This window comes from Podospora pseudocomata, chromosome 6, assembly GCF_035222375.1.
Source record: "Podospora pseudocomata strain CBS 415.72m chromosome 6, whole genome shotgun sequence".
Taxonomy (NCBI): Eukaryota; Fungi; Ascomycota; class Sordariomycetes; order Sordariales; family Podosporaceae; genus Podospora; species Podospora pseudocomata.
In genome coordinates, this window is record NC_085890.1 from 3,807,413 (window position 1) to 3,818,598 (window position 11,186).

Genomic DNA, 11,186 nt, shown 5'->3' on the forward strand with positions numbered 1-11,186 from the left:
GGTCAGCCTAAAGAATGAGCTATTGCTACGAAGCTCTTCGATACATGAGGATGGCAGCCGTACCTTCTTTTCAGACGGGAATAATTCTACATTCTGCGCGCAACTTCGCATTTAACATTCCCGAAATGTGACACAGACTGAACCAAAAGATTGAGAAGAGTAAATCTGCGCTGATATGTACGGCAGTGGGTATTCGAAATTCAACGCTATCTGTCTCCAAGATCCCGAGATCATGTTTACCTTTCCCCCGGTCATTATCATGAGATTCCCAAATGCATATGCACCACTCTTTCTATGCGCCGGAAATTCGTCTATGGTCTTCTTTTCCTTTTATTTCGCCAACTCCTCAAAAATCTTGATAAGACTTCTAACGCCAAAAAGGCTGTTTTCATCTGGCCCTTGCCCAGGAACCCAGGTGGCATGCGCAAAATCGATCAGCTTCAGCGAGTAGATCTTTGGCAGTGAGGCAAACTCTTCGTCATCGCTCTCCGCCTCCCCGGCGAGCTGGAGGACCTTGACGTCTCCCTCAATGACTCCATTAATCGTGGTACCATTCCCCTGCGGCAGGATAATCTCTCCTTCACCGTCCATAACGATGCCGCTGTCAACGCGGGACGCGAGGGGAACAGGTTCCTTCTCGGTAGCCTCCTTTGGTGGGGTTGTTGGCGTTTGGTTCTCGATGGCCGCCCTGAGCGCATCACCGTCTCCTTCAAATGTAAACAGCAGACTGGCCGAGTACATTCTTGTTTCTGAGCTGGCAAGGACCTGTTCCACTCTCTTCAGGTCGTTGACGAAAGCCTCGGCCACAGCCCGCCCAAGGTCCTCGTCGATATTCGCTCGCGGGTTAAAGATGAATTTGCGAATCTCATCCACAACGTTGTCCTTGTTGACCACCAGCCTGCCATGGTCCTTGTTATAGACCTTGTAGCCTTCCTGGTCCCACTCGTCTGGGTTCTCCCCCCCCTTGTATACGCGCATTCCCGCGATGCGAAAACCGTGCGATCCGTTTGTGGTGACCTTGGTGATCTCGTCGAACCGCTTGCGCTTCTCCATGGGCGCATCGTCTGCCCAAAGTCTCTGACCAAGCTTGGCGTCCAGAATATTGGGGCGCTTGAAACCGTAGGCAGCATTCTCCAACACCACTGACTTGTCCGTGGCAATCTTGCGGCTCTTGTTGGGTTTCCAGGAGACATTGTCCTTGCTAGCAGCCAGCGCATCTGCCTCCTTGGCAGCCTCGGCCGCCGCGACGTCGGCAGCGTGTTGCTTGGCCATGCGGACAGCCTCCTCCTTGAAGTGCTGGGTCATATGCTCAACAGCCGCGGGGATCTGCTCCTCGATATCGTGGACATCGGATGCGTCGTTCAGGACGAGGGTGCCAAGATACTCGGGCATCAAGTCGGCAAAGGCGGGGTGGTCCTTGAAGGCCTTTTCGTAAAAGTCGATTTCTTGCTGGACACAGGGCTTGATGAAGAGCTCGCCTTCGGGATCGCAGAGTGTGCCATCGCTATACAAAAAAAAAACATGTTCGTCAGTTACCTTTGCGCCATGCGCGCGCGACGAGGCGGGGCTGTGCGCTTACTGTCCAGCGACGGCGAAGTTGTAGGGCTGCAAATCAGCGTGCTTGGGGATCTCTCTGTTGCTAATCATTTTGGCGATTCTTTGGGACGATTCTCTATGATTGCAGAGTTTCCAAGGAGAAAATGCGAATCAAATGTGTGTGGATTTGCCTGCGGGCTGCCTATTTGTATTAGGGGGAGGGGTCGGGCCGCAATTGTGAGAGCTGGGTGCATCGAGGTGCGTCGGTCTGTCAAAACATAAAACAAGGGTCGATGATGGTCTCTGGAGATGTTGGTTGAAGGAAAGCAGCGGGTCAATGAGATGGGAAAAGCGGACATTTTCTACAAGACGCGGAGTTTTGCGGATCGGGGGGGGGGGGAACGGCATGGGGGTTGGTGGTCGGCGCATCGCAGAGGCGGAGCGCATTGCCAACCTCCAACTCCCAAAAGCGCATCTCATCTCATGAAGGGGAGGGGTCTCTCCGCACTCACAATAGTGGATCGCTTCGCCAGCGCCAAAGGATTGGGCAACCAATGGCATCCCTCAGGGTCCTCTTCATGCAAACTGCAAACAGGGGTCGGGGAGGACTTGTTCGTCACTGCGCCCACTCGCCCGAACTGTGAATGTCTCCCGTCAAATCATCAACACCGCTCCCCGCGGGCTGTGGCGGTCCTCGGGGGGCGGAAACACACGTATACAGGCACAACTTCGGCACCGGAGACGTCCTGTCCAGCCACGGCCCATACACAGCGCAACCCCTTTCCTACCTTACCTTCCGAAATCTGCCTTGTGAAAGGCTTGTCCATTCATCATTCTCCCTGCTGACCGCAGTGTCCTGCAGAGGCAATGTGGATTCGGGTCATGGCATGACCTGCATACCTAGGCTATCAACCTGTCAGACAGGATCTCCCATCTCGCATTGTCTCCTGATACGGACTCGACAAGATCATGGTGGGTGTCATTCACCCTTCCAGAAACACCACGCGCAGTTCCTCTGTGATGGCAAGGCGATACCGTGAATCATTTTTTACTCATATCTTCGAGGCTTACGGATATCTACCTACTACCTTACATCTTGGATCGTATCATGAAAAAGGTCAGCAAGTTGCAAGATGGCCGGTTTTCCGTTCAGATGGTGCTGAACTTGCTTGGAGGCCCCGCCATTCAGCTGTGTTGCCAGCGCCTTACCAGGTTTTGCATAGCGTACCCACCAAGAACTGTTAGTGCAGCGGAAGTGAGTGAGCTGATGGCCGGCAGTTGGGTCGCTTGCATGCATTAGTTTTGTGGACCGTTTGACGACAGGCCTCCTCCAAGCAGAACATCACCAACATCTTTGACGATGTCTTGAGAGAAAGCAAAGAGGGTTATTTCTATGAAACATTGCGGAGATTGGCGCTTCTAGGGTCCCTGCCATCGTCAATAACGAGAGCAGAGGTTTCTTTTTTGGGATTTGGTGGCCTCTGAAGATGAGGTCAAAACTCGCCCAAGAGAGCAACCGCTGAGGTGGTTTGACAGTACTTGACATGGAACAAACGAAACACCGGGCAGTCAGCAAACACACGGCTTCTCTACAGGCTTCAATGGCTGCCTAATATCGTGCTTGCAAGAGAATGTTAGGCTGGCATCTCGGATGTGGATCCAGATTGCTCCGATATCACCATCTGTCATTCCCTCTTATCGCACTTGCCTCTGGTTGCTCCTTCCCAAAGCGAAGCTTCCAGTTACAGGGGATGAAACTGGGCAGAATTTACCAGAGTATTCATACCTTGGAGTAAGTGCAAAGTCTACGGTATATTATCAACGTGACTGGGCTGAGCTCCTTCCTCGCAACTCTCAGAGCAACTCTTCCGCCCCGCCTGTTTGTTTCCAGGTTGTTGCCTTCGCAGAACATTCCCCATTCAATCTCTTGTTTTTTTGAATTTAGAGGGCTGGATCTCGCGTCAATATCACATCTCTAAGCCTCTTTTCTCATTCCAACCTTTCTTTTTCGGGCAACCCGGCCACATTTCCCTCACCCGACCCCTTCGTCCTCAATACTTTGCAGCCGTATCCCAGCAATCATGGACTCCTCGCCGATAGTCACCGCCTCGATCGGCGACCAGGTCTACGCGAGCCATGACGCCAAGATCCCGGATATCTCTGAACAGACAAAGCTATTCAATGAAGCAATGGAGGGCAAGCCTGACGACAAGGGCAAGAACAGGAAGAAGAGGAAAAAGAAATCTAAGGCCACCAAGCCGACCGGGTTTGAGGGTGAGTCGACACTGTCCAGGTGGCTGTGCACCATCATAATACACTCCAACCTTTTTGTAATGCCATGTAGTTAACATCCATCACAGAGTATTACTGTGAGCCGGTGATGACTCCCGCCGAGGCTTGGGATGAGAAGAACCTGGTTTATTCTCCCGACCGTTCCTTTGTGGAGCGCATCGAAGAGGGCATCCAACGGTACCGTGCCCGGCGCCGCCTGGATGCCGTCCGAAACCAGGTCTTTACTCAGTACCTCATCCTTGGCGGTGTCGATGCCACTGCTCGCCAGTTCCAGGGGGCGGATAAGCTGCCTGATGACCTGATCCGGGAGTCTACCAAGGGCGAGCTGAGGGACATGGTGTCAGATGATGTGATTCATCGTGGGGGGGAGGGTGGTGGTCGGTTCTATCATCCGGCCAGTTCTGAGCATTGGGATGTGGACTTTACGGGGGTTGTGGCTGGGTTCATGTGAGTGTTTTGTTGCTTTCGGGTGCTGGGTGGTATTGACTAACCCAACCAGGTCTCACAAAGTCCTTGACATGTCTGGCGGCGAGATGGAAATGATCTGGATCGCCTCGAACACCATCCAGAATTTTCTCAAGTATCTGATCCTCCATGATGTCTGCCCCGAGCACGCCGACGATATCCACAGAGCCATCAAGCTTTGTGACCAAGCCTTTGAGGAGATTGGTCTCGTGAGCAACGCTTTGGAACTGGTTCCGGGTGCCTTCAACCGCTCGGTTGTGGCACTCCACTGCGAGGAAGAGGACGGCGATGCTATTTCTCTTCTTGTTGACAACAAGAATCTCGACCGCAACCATGCCCTCCACACCGTGGCTCTCATCGCGACTTTGGTCCTGCCCACTCTTGGTGGTAGTAGCACGCCCAATGTCAACGCTATGGAGGTGACCAACCCTATCGAGCGCACCTTTGAGATCACATCCATCACCCCACCCACAAAAGAGATGCGCCAAAGGGTAGCCGTCGTCAGCGAGCACCTCAGAAAGTCCAACCCATCCACCCCTCCCATCCAGGCTTGTGGCACAATGCAAGGTCACCCAGTTATTGTCCTAGACGGGTGGGACGTCACTGACAAGCTCACCGATGAAGAAGCCAAGGAGGAGTCCTCGTTTATTCTTGAAGAGCTGATTCTCGAGCAGCTGAGGGTGGGCATGAAGGTGACGATTGGGGTTTCGACTTGCACTTTTCCTGGGGGTGGGACCTTCAAGGTGATTCGCTATGTCAAGGGAATCAAGCCGAGCTTTTATACGTTTTTGCCACAGGATTTGATGAGGTATTGGAAGGAGCCGGTGCCGAATGAGAGACCTGGGCCTAGTATTCATGATAGGCATGATTTGCTTGAGTTGGCGGTGGGTGAGGATGAGGCGGATGATTGATTTCCTTTTGGGGTACTTTCGCTGCAAAAAAAGGGGGAATGGATGGCGTTGGGGTTACATCGTATGGAGATGAATGGGAATCTGCGATGGAAATATGAAGAGGCATGGCGTTGACTTCGGGTTAGGATTCGGGACAAGAACTTGAGTTTAGTGCGTCGAGAAATGCCATCTTTATGAGTCCTGCTTCCGGTGACCTGAATGTGATCAGGATGTGAACAGGGAGGGAAAATGTCACTGCTGTTGCAAGGTTAATAGGTGATCAAGTCAATAACCGTCTGTTCATTTCAATATTTGAAGCTACACAGAGACCTGTAGGTAGCATTTCCATGTTTGTTTGTTCAAGGCATCTGAGATTATGCGTGACTAATATGAAACTCTACAACTCCATATAATGGACAGCGTCATGCTGTTTTAATCGGCACCATCGCTCAAGAAAAATCCAAGACACTGAAGTCCTGGAAGAGAGGTCGCTCAAGGTGTCATGATATTCGTTTTGTACCCTGTACATACCCACTTACACAAGCCTATAGCGGTTCCGTTTCAACCCTCTTGCATTTGTCATACATCCATCCCATCGTGCCACCCAGCCCATCCATGACCCCACAACGTAGACGCCTGACCAAAATGAAACAAAAGAAGCCGCCCAAACCCAAAACATCAAAGCCACCGTGTCCAAAGAAATCACCAGAGCTTTCCCCTCCACGGGATCCAGCTCACCCTCCTGCTCCCTCTGCGTGTACGCCAACCCGAAGCCGTGGTGGCGTCACCAGCCCTCGAGTTTCTCCTGCTCCAGGTCACACTTCCCCTCCAGTCCTCCGCGCAACAAGGCCGCGAGCACCGTGGCGGCATGGGGAGATCCGACTCATCTGGGACATCCTAGGTCCAGTCCCACCATTTGATCGGGTTGATTGTTGCTGTGACCTTGGCAGCAGCGGTGGTTGCGTTCCGTTGAAGAGATGGAGTGAAACTGTGGTAAGAAGGAAGACGAAACTTCTAATCTTGGGTCTGAACCTTGTGGTCTCCGGGACCTTGGGCGACAACCTGGGCGTAACTTGGGGGAGGACCTCCTGAGGAGGGGCCAGCGGCAGGGGCGACACCCTCTTCGTGACCACTGCTGTGGTTGTTGTTGTGGGCTGTGGTGCCGTAGTTTGGCTGAGGATGGGCTTTGGGTTGCTGGTTTTGGAGACGGGGTTGACCTTGGTGAGGGTGGCCTTGACGGTGGTTGTTGTCGTGGACAAAGACGTAGACGCGGCCGTGCTCGGCGTTGGAGGGGGCTTGGTAGTCGTAGTCGTAGGGGATGTCGGGGTACTTGGCGATGATGTACCAGGCGTGGATTAGGCCAGGGATCTTGAGGATGGTTAGGAGAGTGATTCATGGAGCTAGATCGGGGGAGGCGACTTACAAAACCCAAGCAGAGAAGGAGGATGTTGATTAGGGAGTCGGCAGAGCAAATTCCGCGCTTTACCCAGACTAGTGAGTAAAAAGTATCGTTAGTTTGGAACTGTTGACCGTTGAGATTTATGGCCATGGTGTTGACGCAGCGCGAAAGGCAACCATCATGACATGACATAGTGGTGGGGCAGGGTTCGCGTACCTGGGAGCGGGGGAAAGAGGATGGCCAGGATGCCGAGGAAGAGGTCGGTCGAGCACATGGCAATGGATAGGTAAAAGAGGGCTTTGTTGGAGAAGTGAGTGTGTTTGTTGTAGTGTAGAATTCGGTGTTCTGGTGAGGAATCTCAGGAATGACAAGAAGTGGTGTGTTCGGGTGATGATGGTTCGAGGGCGCGGAGCTGCGTCAGTGATGCAAGAATATGGGTCCGAGAGGTCAGCTGTGCCAGGGGGGGCTTGCGTAACTTGTATGACGCTTGACTGTTTTTGGTCTGGGCTTGGACATTGGAGTGGCGTGCCTGGGGAGCAAGGTTTGGGAGGGTTAGGGTTGCTGCAAAAGGCGGTCGGGAAATTGATGGCAGAATCTCCAGCGCGAGCGACGCGACCTTGATTTGGAGCATGCGATAGGTGGTACTCAAACTTCCAACAGCTCTTGGTGATCCATCACCTTGGCTTCAGACTATCCAACCCAATACCGACAAAATGGACGACTTGGAGTCCCTCGAGCTGCTTTCGCTCGTTTCCAAGATCACGTCGGAATTGCAAAACCATCTAGGCGTTAGCGAAAAAACATTGGCCGAGTTCCTCATCGCCCAGCGCCTCGAATGCGATTCTCTCGATGGCTTCAAGGCCAAGCTGGCCTCGGTCGGTGCCAGCGACTTCCCGCCGAGTTTGGTCGATAGCATAGACAGGCTAGTCAGGACTATGCATCCAAAGTTCAAAGGACAACAGAACCGAACCAACGACGACAGCAGCCAGCGCCATGATCGATCCGCCGAAGAGACTACCAAGGTCTTCAAAGGGCTCGCGATTCCCGACAAGGAGGTAGAAGTGGAAGCTATCGATGACACATTCGCTATGCTCGAGAGCCTTGCGCCAAAACTATCGAATGGCAATCAAGAAAGACCGCCGAGGAAACGAAGCAGAACACCAGATGACCGCCGCGAGGACTCGAGGCGAAAACGCAAGGACAGGTACAGGTCACGGTCCAGATCCCGATCGAGGTCTCCACAACGAGGACGGCAGAGAATTGACCGCTACCGAGACGACGACAATGCGTATCGACGGCCACCTCCCCGCGATCTCGACGATACTCCACAGCTCAACAAGGTGTACGACGGTCATGTCACAGGTGTAAAGGACTTTGGCGCTTTTGTCAACATTCATGGTGTGAAGGGGAAGGTTGACGGCTTGGTGCACATCTCGGCGTTTGGTCAGCGAGTCAACCACCCAGAAGATGTCGTGACGCGAGGGCAAAATGTCAAGGTCAAAGTTGTCAAGATCGAGGGCAACAGGGTAGGCTTGTCAATGAAGGATATCGACCAGGAGACAGGCGTGGATATGGCGCCCCAAATAAGGATGGGATCGGGCGCCAATATGATGGCCCTGGGTGGTGGACCAACAGGAGGAAACGACCCGACAGGTTCGTTCATGGCGACTGCTATTGCCCGGCAACAGAAGAAGAGAATGACCTCGCCTGAAAGATGGGAGATTCGACAAATGATTGCTGCTGGAATTGCAAAGGCCTCAGACTACCCAGATTTGGAGGAAGAGTACAAGTCAACCCTTGACGGTACAGGGCAGATGGAGTTGGAAGAGGACGTCGACATCGAGATACGTGACGAAGAACCCCCATTTCTGGCCGGACAGACCAAACAGTCTCTCGAGCTATCACCCATCCGCGTTGTCAAGGCCCCAGATGGCTCCATGAATCGTGCCGCTATGGCCGGCACCAACCTTGCCAAGGAAAGAAAGGAGATGAAGCAGCAGGAAGCCGAAGAACAGCAGCAAAAAACAAAGGTCGATTTGTCCCAATGGCAGGATCCAATGGCTAATCCCGAGAACCGACAATTTGCTAGCGACTTGCGACGGCGTGCCCAGGCAACCCAAGCAGAGTCTGATTCTGTGCCCGAATGGAAGAGGGCCGTGGTGCCCAAGGATCAGCCCACGGGCAAAAGGTCCGACATGACCATCAAGGAGCAGCGAGAGTCTTTGCCTGTCTTCGCTTTCAGGGAACAACTGATCAACGCTGTCAGAGAGAACCAAGTTCTGATTGTCGTTGGTGAAACTGGCTCCGGAAAAACCACTCAGCTTACCCAATACCTCGCCGAGGCCGGCTTTACCAGCAATGGCATTATTGGCTGCACGCAGCCTCGTCGTGTAGCTGCCGTTTCGGTTGCCAAGCGTGTCTCTGAGGAGGTTGGCTGTCGACTGGGTGAGGAGGTCGGGTACACAATCAGATTCGAGGATGTAACCAGCCCGGCGACGAAGATCAAGTACATGACGGACGGCATGTAAGTTGATGCCCATTTGTTTAGCACCCCAATAGCTGCTGACATGCTCTAGGTTGGAACGTGAGATTTTGATCGACCCTGAACTGGGGAGATACTCAGTCATCATGTTGGACGAAGCACACGAGCGTACTATTGCCACTGACGTTCTGTTTGCTTTGTTGAAGAAGACCATGAAGAGCCGGAAGGACCTCAAGGTCATCGTCACCAGTGCTACGTTGGATGCCGATAAATTCAGCGAATACTTCAATGCCTGTCCCATCTTTACCATTCCAGGACGAACCTTCCCTGTCGAGATTCTCTACTCTCGTGAACCGTAAGTCAGGATCTCCCACGTGCAATGTGAGTTGGGTGCTAACGATCTTTAGGGAATCTGATTATCTCGATGCTGCGCTGACGACCGTCATGCAAATCCACCTGAGCGAACCCATGGGTGATATTCTTCTTTTCTTGACAGGTCAAGAAGAGATCGACACGTCCTGTGAGATTTTGTTTGAACGCATGAAAGCACTAGGACCGTCAGTGCCGGAACTCATCATTCTCCCTGTTTACTCTGCCCTTCCCAGCGAAATGCAGAGTAGGATTTTCGACCCTGCACCGCCTGGCAGCCGAAAGGTCGTCATTGCTACCAATATTGCCGAAACGTCGATTACGATTGATCATATTTACTATGTCATCGATCCTGGTTTCGTCAAACAAAACGCCTATGATCCCAAACTCGGCATGGACTCGCTCATCGTCACCCCTATCTCCCAAGCGCAGGCAAATCAGCGAGCAGGTCGCGCCGGCCGCACAGGACCCGGCAAGTGCTTCCGGCTGTACACCGAAGCAGCCTACCAGTCCGAGATGCTTCCGACGACTATTCCCGAAATCCAAAGACAAAACTTGTCCAACACTATCCTCATGCTCAAGGCCATGGGCATCAACGACCTTATCCGCTTTGACTTTATGGATGTATGTTGTTGCAACCCCACAGCTCCGACTTATTGGGTTACTAACTGTGCTTTAGCCTCCACCCGTCAACACTATGCTTACAGCCTTGGAGGAGCTTTATGCCCTAGGAGCACTGGACGACGAAGGTCTGCTGACTCGCCTCGGGCGAAAAATGGCCGACTTCCCCATGGAGCCTTCTCTTTCCAAGGTCTTGATCTCCTCAGTCGATAAGGGTTGTTCGGATGAAGTTGTGAGCATTGTTGCCATGCTCAACCTCAGCACCATCTTTTACCGGCCAAAAGACAAGCAAAACCAAGCGGACCAGAAGAAGGCCAAGTTCCACGACCCACACGGCGACCATCTGACACTGTTGAACGTGTACAACTCGTGGAAGAATCACGGCTTCTCTTCAACCTGGTGTCACGAGAACTTCATTCAGGCCCGTTCGATGCGCCGTGCCAAGGATGTGCGGGATCAGATCGTCAAGATCATGAATCGTCATCGTCACCCCATCGTCAGCTGTGGACGCGAGACAGACAGGGTCCGCCAAGCTCTCTGCAGCGGTTTCTTCCGCAACACAGCCCGCAAGGACCCTCAGGAGGGATACAAGACATTGACAGAAGGCACACCCGTGTACCTGCACCCGAGCTCCGCGCTGTTCGGGAAGCAGGCGGAATGGGTGATTTACCACACGTTAGTGCTCACCACCAGGGAGTACATGCACTTCACCACGGCGATTGAGCCCAAGTGGCTTATTGACGCGGCGCCTACCTTCTTCAAGTTGGCACCAACAGACAAGCTGTCGAAGAGGAAGGCGGCAGAAAGGATACAGCCGCTCCATAACCGGTATGGCGGGGAGGATGATTGGCGTCTCAGCGCTCAGAAGAGAGGAGGCAGGGGTGGTGGTGGTGGTGGAACATGGGGTTAGATGGTGTTGGTTGTTATTTGCATCATCAGTCTGGAGTTGGACAAGACAGCATATGCATTCTATTCGAGCGTTTGACTAGTTGGTAACCAAAAGATACCCTTAAACTTCTTCATTTTAAGGGGGTTTCAACAACCGCCATGTAAAAAGTATTGCTTCGGGAGCACGCCTGCAACATATATGGCCGCCTTGCTGGAGGCCAAGCGCGCCCTTTCCCAGGCGCCA

At 53.0% G+C, this 11,186-nt stretch overlaps 4 protein-coding genes across 4 annotated transcripts; 2 read left to right on the forward strand and 2 right to left on the reverse strand.

Annotated features, from left to right (window-relative positions):
• Positions 1-110: 110 nt before the first annotated feature.
• Positions 111-2,218, reverse strand: QC762_609890 (uncharacterized protein). The gene is made up of 2 exons (XM_062892664.1): positions 1,580-2,218; positions 111-1,504 (listed from the first exon to the last, which is right to left on the reverse strand). The coding sequence occupies exons 1-2, from the start codon at positions 1,645-1,647 to the stop codon at positions 331-333; spliced, it is 1,242 nt and encodes a 413-aa protein (XP_062741272.1). The 5' UTR covers positions 1,648-2,218; the 3' UTR covers positions 111-330.
• QC762_609900 (uncharacterized protein) lies at positions 2,074-5,428 on the forward strand. The gene is made up of 3 exons (XM_062892665.1): positions 2,074-3,810; positions 3,897-4,275; positions 4,328-5,428. The coding sequence occupies exons 1-3, from the start codon at positions 3,618-3,620 to the stop codon at positions 5,202-5,204; spliced, it is 1,449 nt and encodes a 482-aa protein (XP_062741273.1). The 5' UTR covers positions 2,074-3,617; the 3' UTR covers positions 5,205-5,428.
• Positions 5,429-5,684: 256 nt separating this feature from the next.
• QC762_609910 (uncharacterized protein) lies at positions 5,685-7,106 on the reverse strand. Its single transcript, XM_062892666.1, has 3 exons — positions 6,799-7,106; positions 6,607-6,674; positions 5,685-6,551 (listed from the first exon to the last, which is right to left on the reverse strand). The coding sequence occupies exons 1-3, from the start codon at positions 6,854-6,856 to the stop codon at positions 6,198-6,200; spliced, it is 480 nt and encodes a 159-aa protein (XP_062741274.1). The 5' UTR covers positions 6,857-7,106; the 3' UTR covers positions 5,685-6,197.
• Positions 7,107-7,139: 33 nt separating this feature from the next.
• Positions 7,140-11,083, forward strand: PRP22 (DEAH-box ATP-dependent RNA helicase prp22). Its single transcript, XM_062892667.1, has 4 exons — positions 7,140-9,106; positions 9,159-9,419; positions 9,472-10,057; positions 10,113-11,083. The coding sequence occupies exons 1-4, from the start codon at positions 7,296-7,298 to the stop codon at positions 10,962-10,964; spliced, it is 3,510 nt and encodes a 1,169-aa protein (XP_062741275.1). The 5' UTR covers positions 7,140-7,295; the 3' UTR covers positions 10,965-11,083.
• Positions 11,084-11,186: the final 103 nt, after the last annotated feature.